Source organism: Rhinoderma darwinii, chromosome 5, assembly GCF_050947455.1.
Source record: "Rhinoderma darwinii isolate aRhiDar2 chromosome 5, aRhiDar2.hap1, whole genome shotgun sequence".
NCBI classification, from domain to species: Eukaryota; Metazoa; Chordata; class Amphibia; order Anura; family Rhinodermatidae; genus Rhinoderma; species Rhinoderma darwinii.
In genome coordinates, this window is record NC_134691.1 from 101367070 (window position 1) to 101380761 (window position 13692).

Below are 13692 nucleotides of genomic sequence, written 5' to 3' on the forward strand. Positions count from 1 at the left end.
GTCATCCCTAACTTCTTGTCATTGACAGCCCTCATCACTTCCCTCACAAAAAAGGGTATAAATGCAAAAGTGTGGACTCCAGAGGCTGAAGCCGCATTTGAGACCTTGAAAAAAGCCTTCACGTCAGCCTCAATTCTTCACCACCCTGATGTGTCCCTACAGTTTTCTTTAGAGGTGGATGCTTCCTCTGTTGGTGCTGGCGCACATTTTTCCAGAGAGGTTCTAAAGGCAAGACTGTGGTATGTGGCTACTATTACAAACTGTTTTCTTCCGCAGAGCGCAACTACTTGATTGGGGATCGGGAGTTACTGGCCATCAAGCTGGCCCTGCAGGAATGGAGACACCTACTGGAAGGCGCAGTTCACCCTATCCTGGTCTTCACGGATCACAAGAATCTGACCTAATTACAGACGGCTCAACGGTTGAATCCTCGTCAAGCCAGGTGGTTATTATTCTTTGCTCGATTCCGGTTTGAACTCCACTACCGACATGCCGACAAGAATGTGAGGGCCGAGGCCTTGTCTAGGTCATTCGAAACAGAGGAAACTGTGGAGTCCCCACAGAATATTATTGATCCTTTCGGCATCTTCTCTGTGAACCCTCTGCAGGTTAGAAACATTCCACCAGGAAGAACTTTTGTACGTCTGGCAGACAGAGGAAGAATCCTTTGCTAGGGTCACAGCTCCAAGATGGCAGGTCACGCGGGTACTCGTAAGACCCAAGACCTATTCGCCCGTCAGTTCTGGTAGCTCACTCTGCCCAAAGACTCATGGACTTCGTCTCCTCATGTACGGTATGCGCAGCAAATAAAGTTGCCCACTCCAGACCAGCTGGTCTGCTCCAACCACTGCCTGTGCCCGATGCCCCCTGACAGCATGTTGCAATGGACTTTGTCACGGACCTCCCTCTCCCTGCGGGTTGCAGTGTGATCTGGGTCACCCCTGTAGATAGTGCCCTACATATAGCTCCTCCTGTAGATAGAGCCACCCCTGTAGACAATGATACTCACAGTTGTAAAAAAACTTTACATACTCACATGATCTTGTTACCGCGCCATCTGGTGGCAGTGCAGGCCTGCTGTCTTTGAGCAGGTCTGTCGGGGCTGAACGAGGCAAGCGGCGCGATGAGAAATTGCACCGCTTGCATCGTTAAAAGGCACTGATTGGCAGGGCAGAATGACTTGCCCCATCAATCAGCGCCTTTCTACAACGGAAGAGGCGCGATGATATCATCGCGCCGTTAGCCTCGTTGAAAGTCGCTGATTGCAGGGCAGAATGACCTGCCCCGCAAATCAGCGCCTTTCAACAACGGAAGCGTCATTGCGCTGCTAGCGTCGTTGAAAGGTGCTGATTGGTGGGAAAAGTAATTTTGCCCTGCCAATCAGCGTCATTGTAAGGCTTATGCATGTAATTGTATCTGCATTCTATAGGCACAGGTACAAATAGTGCAGGGGGGTGGCGGCCGCCTGAGGCGAGAAGCTCACCTCGCCTCAAGGACATTGCGGCCCTGCATAGCAAGTGAACCCGTGTGATCAGGAGCGGGACAACAGCTGGAATACACAGCCACAGCCTCGCTCTAACGGCAGAGAAACAGAGGAACCGCTGATCAGAGGAACTTTATTAAGTCCCAAAACATAAAATAATATATACATATTTGATATCGTTACATGCAGAATAAATTTATAACCTCATTTATAATAATCGGTAAATGTTTAAGAAAAAAAAATGCAGCAGAACTGCTTTTTCTGCATTTTAGCCAAAATAGAAATTAATATAAATTAAATGCTAAAAAATAAAAAAGTTATGACCGCCGGGATGCATAATGGAAAAATCTAAAATTGTTCTGGTCCTGAAGGCCAAAATTGTCCCGGTCCTTAAGGGGTTAAGCATTAAACTTAAGACTTTATAAATATTTTTTATATTCGGCAGTGCTAAAAGGACTAACCCTACTTACCCCCTTCTTTTCAGGTGTAATACCTAGGACAATTTAACTTCTCAAAACTTTCCTTTCTTTTGTATTGAGATAATAGGATAAATAATAGGTAAAGAAACAGATGGCGAACTCAAGATATACATGGAAAAATAGAACATCTGTTCATGTCTTTCTTGTTCCAAGCATAATAAATAGATTTTATAGCACTTTGGTAGACTTGCCAAAACTTGGGAACCACTCCTATATGTTAGATTATTATGAAAGAAAATGATTATCTTTCCATGCTTGCTGCTGGAACACTAATAAAGTTATTTAATTGTAACGGTATGTTGTAAGATAAGCATCACATACAGTGAGATCAAGTTCAAGTTCTGACACTGTTACTTTGGAGGGAGCATGCTGCATTAACAAGAATATTGGTGACGTTTCCAGTTAAACAAGCTGCTTCTGCCAAGTGTAGTTTTTGTTTTGTTTTTTTTTAAAGATTTTTGGTCAATGTCCCATTAATTAAATGTGTTCCTCACATTAGCAAGTAGGAGGGTTTCAAGGACTGCTCAGGTTGAATTTTCCTTACAGTTAATGAGATTTAATTTACTAACTGCGCCTTTCAGCATTGAAAACCTGGTGGGGCCTCCAAATATGTGTTACTTATTTATATACGGAGCGGTGGTCTGCATATTAAAAGAGAATTTATTTTTAGAAAATTACATTATTTTTTTTTTAAATCAAATTAGTATAAAAAAGTTTTTACTTTAAAATCTATAGTGAAATACGAAAATGTCTACATAACATTTTGGTTTGTAGAGTTTTTGTAGAATTTTGTGGGTGTGTATTTATCAAAATGCAGCTGAAGGGGTTTTCCGGAACCAGTTAACTAATTTCTATTTCACTGCACATATAAAAATAATGTAATTTGTAATATACTTACGTTTTGATTTAATCTTCTAACACCCAATTCCAGCGCCGGTCACATAATGCATCTCCAGTAGCAAAATCCTTACTTCCGTGGCTACCCCGTCCATGATCTTTGAGTTCCGTTTTCCGGCTGGCTCAATGTATGGGTACGTCATTCCTGACGTCACTGTACACTGAGGGAAGTGGTGGACTGGATACTCCCTGTCTTCTGATAGTTTCCGGTCTGCTGCCAGGGGAGAGGAAATGACGTGCAAGCGCTGTCATAGCGCAGGAGTGGGCATGCGTGCACGCTAGCCCACTCCTGCACTATCACAGCGCCTGCATGTCATTTTCTCCCCCCTAGCAGCGGACCGGAAACTTTCAGAAGAAATTATGTCAGTGATGTCAGGAGCAGAGCTGGTGTCCCAGTCAGAGTGCTAGTAGAGCTCTGACAGGACTCCGTCGCTGGGGTTGGGAGATTCCACGGCGTCCCGGAGCAGAGCCTATACTAGCGCTCTGCCCGGAACTCTGGCTCTGGGGAAGCCCCTGATATCACTGTCCATATATGGTCATGGGAGACATGGGCACCATCTTGGAGATGGATAGACTCCCCTATCAATACTAGATATTATTGTAGCAATGTACATTGATGTAAAGAGGATACATTATACTTAGAGGTATTTATTAAGGGCACTGTGTCAGTGCTACATAATATTGAGCTGAAAATAGAAACAAAAGAGGCTCAAGGCAAGAACATCTTACTTGCCTTGAGCCTCACTTTTGACTCTATTTTCAGCTTCAGCACCTCTGCCTTGAACCTCTATACTGACGTGCGCAGTGGCGACCTATAGACGCTGAGACTGAGGAGGAGTAAGTCTGCTTCTGATAGCTGTTTCTCATATGTAATTATTTTTTTTAATTCAATAGTCACATCTTGTTTATTTGGTATTTAAAAAGGTTTTCCCATGAGGGACATTTATGACATATCCACGGGATATTTCAAAAGAAATAGTAGGACAACAGCACACGTCTTCAAATCTTCAATAGGCTTGACAAAGACCCCTCACTCACTATGGGTCGAAACGTTGCCTGTCGTTTGTGGATGTCTTGACAATAAAACCACTTTGAAGATTTGAAGACGTGTGCTGTTGTCCTATTGCTTCTTTTGAAATTCACATCATGCCGGAGTGGGTTTTCCTGGCTTGACAGCATGCACCGCACCAGACTCGGGATTAGTGCTGCTTCAAAAATAATTTTTCTCTTTATATCCACGGGATATGTCATAAATGTCAGTTAGATGCGGGTCTAACCTCTGGGACCCATACCTAACTCTAGAACGGGGTCCCCTAAACCCTGTTCTAGCTTTTTGTGCTCACGCTGCCTACCGGCCACTTACTAATTACATGGTCGGGAGTTACAGAAACGGCGTAACTCACTGAGCTACGTTGTTTCAGTAACTCCCATAGAACTGAATAGTAGTTATGGAAACAGCGTAGCTCGCATGCTACGCTACTTTCATAACTGCCATTCACTACTATGGGAGTTACGGAAACAGCGTAGCTCAGCGAGTTACACTGTTTCCGTAACTCCCGACCATGTAATCAGTAAGTGGCCGGGAGGGAGCGTGAGCACAAAAAGCTAGAACGGGGTTTAGGGGGCCCGTTCTAGAGATAGGTATGGGTCCCAGAGGTGGGACCCATATGTATCTGACATTCATGACATATCCTGTGGATATGTCATTAATGTCCATCATGGGAAAACCCCTTTAAGTATCTTGCAAGGATTAAATAGATGTTTCACACTGTACTTTTATATGAGCTTTTCCAATGATTGATGCTTCACTTTGTATATGTCGTCAGATATAAGACATTCTTTACTGCTGTTTTTAGCATATATATTTTTGTCATTTATTATTAATCATGTTTTTTGTATCAGTGATATCTCTGTGAGTCCTTATATACTGGCCACTGTTGGTATTTTTACATGCTTGAGAAAGGTCCTGTTGGGCTGAACTGTCGCATATGTGGGTGAATAAATTCCCTTTATTATTGTATGTGCTGCCTTGTCTCTTTTTCTGGACACTAAATTCAACGGTCTGTCGTTTATTTGCTAAAGTGATGCTGTTTTTCAGAACTTACCTGCAGAGCCCAGTCAGCGCCACCAGAGATTGCGTATTCATGAGCTGCTGCTCCCTCTGCCCACTCACTGCTGATTGACAGATTTATCCCTATGCACAGCAGGGAGTTGGAGCTCAAGAATACGCCAATCTCTGCCAGCGCTGCCCAGGCTCTGCATGTTAAGTTCTGAAAAACGGCACCACGTTAGCAAATAAGTGAGAGACCGCTGAAATCAACATGTTTGTCACTACATTATGCTGCCCTCAGTTAGAACAGAGTAATGTACATGACAGATACCATTTAACGGCCCATTTATATCCCATGTAAACAAGGGATGTGCTACCGACAATATGTAAACAGAATGGGGACCGAACGATCGTATTAACGATCTTCGTCCCCAGACAGTATGCATCGGCCCGTGTAACAGGGCCTTTAAACAAGCGTAAGTTGTCTTATTATAAACCGTGTAAACCAGCCCTTAGTTGAAATTGATGATATTCTTACAACTTTCAGGTTGTAGTGAGGTTGGTGAGTGGACGCCCTGGTGCTAAACATTTTATGGATTCTCCTATATTAAGAGATTTTACAAAGGCTACAAACATACGGGTGCGTTTCCTCAGAACAAACACTCTTCTTGGTCATTTAATATCTAAAGCGGAAAAAGACCAAACTGTAACACGGAGGGTAAGTACCACTGAATAATTTTATTTTGTCTTTCTAATTTAAAGTGATCTCTTCATATATTACATTTTTATATAAAACACAATCCTATATACACAGCGGGTAAACTTAAAGCAAGAATAAACCTAATGCCTTTTAAATTGTTTAAACCTTGCCGCTTTGCAGTTCTATATCTAGGGTACTTTTTGATATCAAGTACAGTGCTGTGAAAACGTTTTTGCCCCAATGTCTTCTATTTTTACATATTTGTCATACTTAAATGTTTCAGATCATCAAACTTCATTTAGTATTAGATAGAGATAACCCAAGCAAACACAAAATTCAGTTTTTAAATGATGATTTAATTTATTAACGGCAAAGTTATGTTCAGACCAACCTGGCGCTATGTGAAAAAGTAATTGACCCTTAGATTCTAAATCAACCAGTTAATCAAATATAATTAACAATTGGATTAAATTTTACTAGCCACACCCAGACATGATTACTGCCAGACCTGTTAAATAGAAGCTCTCTGTCAATGTGGAGCTGGCTAGGTCTCAAAACGCAGCACGTGATGCCACATTCTAAAGGGATTCAAATACAGCTGCCAAACAAAGTCATTGAAATCTAAGGGTATGTGCACACGATGAGAGGCTTTTACGTCTGAAATGACAGACTGTTTTCAGGAGAAAACAGCTGCCTCGTTTCAGACGTAAATGCTCCTCCTCGCATTTTGCGAGGCTTCTCTGACAGCCGTAAATTTTGAGCTGTGCTTCATTGAGTTCAATGAAGAACGGCTCAAATTACGTCTGAAAGAAGTGTCCTGCACTTCTTTTGACGAGGCTGTATTTTTGACAGGTTGTCTGCACAGTACGTCGGCAAACCCATTCAAATGAATGGGCAGATGTTTGCCGACGTATTGTAGCCCTATTTTCAGGCGTAAATCGAGGCATAATATGCCTTGTTTACGTCTGAAAATAGGTTGTGTGAACCCAGCCTAACAGTCTGGAAGGGGTTTCAAAGCTAATGTTAAGGATCTGGGACTAAAGCGAACCACAGTAAGAGCCATTAGCCACAAATGGAGAAAACTTGGAACAGTGGTGTACCTTCATAGAAGTGGCCAACCTTTCAAAATTTCACCAAGATGCATCGACGACTCATCCAGGAGGTCACAAAATAAGCCATACACACATCTCAAGAACTGCAGGCTTCGAGCATCCATGAGAGAGTTGCAAAGGCGCCGATCACTGCTGACCAAAAATAACATAATGGCTCGTCTCGCATTTGCCAAAAAACATCTAGATGACTTCCAAGACTTTTAGGAGTCATCTGTGGACTGATGAGTCAAAGGTGGAACTTTTTGGAAGACATGGGTCTTGTTACATCTGATGTAAAGCTAACATCGCTTTCGACCATAAGAACATCATACCAACAGTCAAACATGGTGGTGGTAGTAGGATTGTCTTGAGTTGCTTTGCTTTTTCAGGACCTGGACGACTTGTCATAAATGATGAACCATAATTTCTACTACTATTAGAAAATCGTGAAGGAGCTTAAGTGAAGTTCGGTTATTCAACAGACCAATGATCTGAAGCACACAAGCAAGTCCACCTCTGAATGGCTCAAAATAAACAAAATTAAGGTTTTGGAGTGGCCAAGTCAAAGTCCTGACTTGAATCCCATTGAGATGGTGTGGCAAGACCTTAAACGGGCAGTTTATACTCAAAAACCCTCCAATGTAGCCGAATAAAAAATAATTCAATAAATGGAATGATTATTTAAAATCTGCATTTCGTGTTTACTTGTGTAGTCTTTCTCTGATATTAAAATTAGTTGGATGATCTAAAATATTTAAATGTGACAAATAAACAAAAATAGAAGAAATTGGGTGAGGCCCTAAGGGGCAAATAACTTTTCACAGCACTCTATATAAAATAATGTACAGTAATAAAAAACTAAAAAGTAAATGGTTTTATAGTCTTCAAGGTCTCATATTATGGTTCGTCTCTTATACTGTAAGACAATCTTTCCATTGAGTTTTTCAGGTTTTATAAATTTATTAAACCCTCTCCTAAATTGTATCATTGTAAAACCTTGTAATATTGTATAGTTTGAATCCCTCTTTCAAATTATAGTCATCTATTCCTAATCCAGTCTTTCCAAGAGTCATATAGTTTTAAAAATTTATAAAAGATGACTGTGCAGACTCGCTACTGGCATCCCCTATTCTGCTGTTCAAAACACGAAGTTGTAACACTTCTACTCGATATTCTGAAACAAATCTTGATTATAGGCCTAGTAAAAGGGTTGTAAACTGTACAGTAAATCAATGCTATTTTCGGATGCAGCAGGCTGTCAGCAGGATGAAAGCATTCATCTCAGTGCTTGCTAGATACCATTTTTTTTTTTAGAAAATTGGTCAATATGCAGCTCCTCTTCAGGGAAGCTACCTTCGGCTATCTGTATTTGTATTTATGTATTTGCCTCTTTCAGTGCGGGGCATGGTAAAAGGAACCTGTGGGCATTTACCTATCTGCACACTGTGTTTACAGGCATCTGATTGGCTTCATGAAACAGCTGCTGATTGGTTTATTAGGTTGTGCTGGGAGTTCCTGCTTTAAGTGAAACTGGCAGAGCTGCTGTATGTATGTATGTATGTATGTATGTATGTATGTATGTATGTATGTATGTATGTATGTATGTATGTATGTATGTATGTATAGCTTGAGCACAGACCTGAATGTGACAAATCTCCCACAGAGCTGTTCTGGACTCCCCCTTGGCTCAGGATAAGGGCTTGTTCACATGAGCTTTTGGTTTCTGTTCATCAGCTATAGCTTCCGTTTGCATTACCATTGATTTCAATAGTAATGCTTCCGTTGCAATTAGTTTCTATTTGTTTCCGTTCCGTAATTTTTCCGTTTTTTCACGGAAACAATAATGTAGTCAAACAGGCACCCGATAGTCTTCACGGACCCATTCACTTTGATGGGTGAATCGGGTCCGTAAAATATGGTCGTGTGCATAAGGCGTTATACAACAATAATATACACTAATACAAAAATATTACATGCTAGCCTTTATGATCTTTCTTTGAGCCTTGTTTGTTTATCTGTTTGTTAATTCGGTTTGCTAAAAAAAAAGATTTTACAGCTCAAAACACATAACACAAAACACAGATATAGTTCCACATAGATTTAGACCAGACATAGTTCCATTTAGATTCAGAGGAGTACTTTAACCCCAACACCATGTAATAGACTATAAGTTCTATGTGGCAGTGAGTTGGTGTATGTCGGTGTTCCTGGTGATTCCGTACACGTGGTTCCACATAGAGAAGATGCCTCTCGTAATGCTTCCAATGTCCACACCTGCTACTCCTCCATCCCAACACCTTTGAGATTATTCACCTAAAAACGTGCAAAACAACTATTTATTAATTTGATTGAAAATGGTTTTATTATACTGACCAGAGTTAAAATTACAATGCGCTCATAACATATCATTTCCACGCGGCACACCAAGTATATCTGCCCGACCGTGGATTTCGCCTGTCTCATCCCGGGACACTTAAGATTAAAAGCTATGTATATTTAAGCAATACTTAAATCTGTATTTTTTCCCCCCCAGTATTACTACAGTATTAAGGACATAAGTATTGGAGGTCGCTGTGTATGCCATGGTCACGCTAACATTTGCAGTGTACAAAGTTTTGGAAATCAGAACTTGTAAGTAATGCTTGATATTCATAATTTAGTCTGTTATTATTTATTGCTCGGAAGGCTTTGGAGAGTTATATAGCTACGTATACAGTTGCAAGAAAAAGTAAGTGTACCCCTTGGAATTGCCTGAATTTCTGCATTGATTAGTAATAAAATGTGGGCTGATTGTTATCTAAGTCACAATTATAGACAAACACAATGCAAAGAAACTAATAACACACAAATAGTTGTACATTTCATGTATTTTATTGAGCACATTAAGTAAATCCACAGTGCAGGGGGAAAAGGTAAGTGAACCCTTGAATTTAATAACTTATTGATCACCCTTCAGCAGCAATCACCTCAACCTCTACCGTTTCCTGTATCTGGAAATAAGATCTGCACAATGTTGAGGATGAATTTTGGACCATTCCTCTCTGCAAATATGTTTCAGCTCGTTAATATTTCTGGAGTGTCTTGCGTGCACAGTCCTCTTCAGGTCATGCCACAGCATCTCGATAGGGTTAAGGTCACGACTCAGACTTGGCCATTCCAAAACACAAATCTTCTTTTATAAACCCTTCTTTAGTTGATTTACTTTTGTGCTTTAGGTCATTGTCTTGTTGCATCACTCAAGGTCTCTTCAGCTTGAGATCATGAACTGCTGCCCTTACATTCTCATGTAAAATGCTTTGATACACTTTCAAATTCATTGTTCCCACAATGATCGCAAGTTGTCCAGGCCCTGAGGCAGCATAGCAGCTCCAAACCACTTTCCACTATTCTTCACAGTTGGAATGAGGTTTTGGTGTGCAGTGTTCTTTTTCCTCCGTAGTGTTGTTCATTTGTGTTAAAAGTTAACCTTTTGTCTCATTTGTGCATAGAACATTTTCACATAATTATTGTGGAACATCCAGGTTGTTTCGGCCAAACTTGAGACGGGCCGCAATGTTATTTTTTTTTACAGTAGCGGTTTTATAGTAGTGTCCTTCCTTTGACAACATTCTCTTTCAGTGTTTTTCTAATAAGGGACACATGAACAGAGGTTTTTGCAGTTTTTAGATTCTTAAGTAGGTCTTTTGCTTTTACCCTTCGGTTCTTTCTCACTTCGTTCAGGTTGCCATTGTGCTCTTCGAGTGATCTTTACAGGATGGAATTTGTATACAATTTGTCTAACCATGGATTGATGCACACCCAGATCTTTAGCTATGCTTTTGTAGCCTTTTCCAGTTTCATGAGTCTCTATAACACGTGTTCTGAGGTCTTCTGAAAGTTGTTTGCCTTCGTACTAACCAATCTTTTGTGGGAAGAACAAATTTTTCAGTTACCAGGCTTTGTGTGCCATTATTTAACCCCTTCCCGCTCCTGGACGTACTATTAGGTCATGGCAGCTGTATCGTTCGCGCTCCATGACCTAATAGTACGTCTCGGGAGTAACGGCCGTTTCGGCCGTCCTCCCGAAACATACAGGAGCTGTGACAGCTGCTCTCTCGTACAGCAGCTGTCACAGCTCCTACAGCGGGGACCGATCACTGTGTCCCCGCTGATTAACCCCTTAAAAGCCGCGTTCTATAGAGATTGCGGCTTTTTAGGGGTTAAGCTGCCATCGCCGGCCTGCTACGCGATAGCGGCCGGCGATGGTGACTATGGCAACCGGACACCAAACAATGGCGTCCAGCTATGCCATAGACGGAAGCCTAGTGGGTCCTGACAAAGTCAGGATCCACTATGCTTGCTGTCAGTGAGTAGCTGACAGTTCTAATACACTGCACTACGCATGTAGTGCAGTGTATTAGAATTGCGATCAGGGCCTCCTGCCCTCAAGTCCCCTAGTGGGACAAAGTAATAAAGTAAAAAAAAAGTTAAAAAAAGATGTGTAAAAATAAGAAAATAAAAGTTTTAAAAGTATTAAAAGTAAAAATCCCCCTTTTTACCTTATCAGTCATTTATTATTAATAAAAACATATAAGCAAACAAATAAACTATACATAATTGGTATCGCCGCGTCCGTAACGGCCTGAACTACAAAAGTATTTTGTTATTTATCCCGCACGGTGAACGGCGTAAAAGAAAATAATAATAAACCGTACCACAATCACAATTGTTTGGTCACTTCACGTCCCAAAAAATGGAATAAAAAGAGATCAAAAAGTCGCATGTACCTAAAAATGGTCCTGATCGAAACTACAGTTCGTTACGCAAAAAATAAGTCCTCGCACGGCTTTATTGATTGAAAAATAAAAAAGTTCTGGCGCTTAGAATAAGGTAACACAAAAAGTGAATGATTGTTTATAAAACGTATTTTATTGTGCAAACGCCATAAGACATAAAAAAAAACTATAAACATCTGGTATCGCCGTAATCGTATCGCCCCGCAGAATAAAGTGAATATGTCATTTATAGCGCACGGTGAACGCTGTAAAAAAAATAGAATAAAAAAACAATAGTAGAATTGCTGTTTTTTAGTCACCACGCCACTTAAAAATAGAATAAAAACTGATCAAAAAGCCTCATGCATGACATGAAAACTGCAATGGATTCCTCAAGGGGTCTAGTTTCCAAATTGGGGTAACTTTTGGGGGGTTTCCAATGTTTTGGCACCACAAGACCTCTTCAAACCGGACTAGGTCCTCCTTTGCTTCGGAGGTCGGTGCTTCCGTCCATTACCGCACTAGGGCCACATGTGGGATATTTCTCAAAACTGCAGAATCTGGGCAATAAGTATTAAGTTGCGTTTCTCTGATAAATCCTTTTGTGTTATAAAAAAAATGGTATAAAGAGGATTTTCTGACAAAAAAAATATGTAAATTTCACCTCTACTTTGCCCTAAATTTCTGTGAAACACCTAAAGGGTTCATAAACTTTCTAAATGCTGTTGTGAATATTTTGAGGGGTCTAGTTTCTAAAATGGGGTGTTTGATAGGGGTTTCTAATATATGGGCCCCTCAAAGCAACTTCAGAACTGAACTGTAACCTAAAAAAATAAATAAATTAGGCAATACTTTCTTACATTATACTGATAATGAGCCATGCCCACCCCGAGATGACCCCAGTTTTGACCGTTTGTATAAACGGAGACCCCTATTAGACCGTTTCAGTGCCCGGTTTTCCCAAGCATACACCCCCGAGAAGTGTATTTCTATTGATGAGTCCCTGGTACATTTTAAAGGGAGGGTTCAATTCCGAGAGTACCTGCCGGGTAAGAGGGCAAGGTATGGCGTGAAGATGTATAAGCTGTGCGAGAGTGCATAAGGGTATACCTACAGATTTAGGATCTATGAAGGAAAGGCCACCCCCAAACCAGACTGCATTCTGGACTACAATAGGTACATGGGAGGGATGGACTTGTCAGATCAAGTCCTGAAGCCCTACAGCGCCATGCGGTGTGGTATAAGAAGCTGGCCGGGCACATCATACTGATGGCATTGTACAACGCGTACATGCTACATCGATGTGCGGGCCAGAGGGGAACTTTCCTGGAATTTCAAGAGGTGGTTATCAAGAACCTAATCTTTAGGGACCAAGAAGGGGGGGCACCCAGTACTTCTGGAAGCGGGGCCACACGCATCGTACCAGGGCAACACTTTCCAGGAGAAGTTCCCCAAACTGGCAAGAAGGGAAAAAGTCAAAAGAGGTGCAAAGTCTGCTATAAGAGGGCGATAAGGGATGACACAATATATCAATGTGACACGTGTCCCGAATAACCAGAGCTCTGTATGAAAGAGTGTTTTAAAATTTATCATACATCCCTTGGTTTATAATTTACCCCAATTTTACTTACCCTGATGCACTCCGCACAGCTTATCCCCCCTCGTCTTTCCCCTCTGGGCCCTGCTGTGTGCCCAGGCAGCTGATAACAGCCACATGTAGGGTATTGCCATACCCGGGAGAACCCACATTACAGTTTATGGGGTGTAGGTCTCCGGTCAAAATGCTGACTACACCTCTAGATGAATGCCTTAAGGGTGTAGTTTTTAAAACGGGGTCACTTCTTGCGGTTTTCAACTGTACTGGTACCTCAGGGACTTCTGCATTCATGACTTCGCACTAGAAAATCCCCAGTAGGCCAAATGGTGGTCCTTTCCTTCTGAGCCCTCCCATGGGCCCAAACGGCAGTTTATCACCATAAATGGGGTATTGCGGCACTCAGAACAAATTGCGCAACAGAATGGAGTATTTTGTTTCTTGTGAAAATAAGAAATTTTCAGCCAAAACTACATATTATTTGAAAAAAATAATTTTGTTTTAATTCCCAGACCAACTCAAATAAGTTCTGTGAAAAAACTATGGGGTCAAAATGGTCACAACACCCATAAATGAATTCCTTTAGGGGTGTAGTTTCCAAAATGGGGTCATTTATGGTTGGTTTCTATTGCTTTGATACCTCT

The 13692-nt window shown here is 41.2% G+C and overlaps 1 protein-coding gene across 1 annotated transcript in view; it reads left to right on the forward strand.

Annotated features, from left to right (window-relative positions):
- The window catches only part of LAMA3 (laminin subunit alpha 3), a 246562-nt gene that overhangs the window by 33466 nt on the left and 199404 nt on the right, over positions 1-13692 (forward strand). Inside the window, exons 5-6 of the mRNA XM_075826335.1 lie at positions 5457-5627; positions 9234-9331. Coding sequence (XP_075682450.1) covers positions 5457-5627; positions 9234-9331 — 269 coding nt within the window. The remainder of the gene's footprint in view (positions 1-5456; positions 5628-9233; positions 9332-13692) is intronic.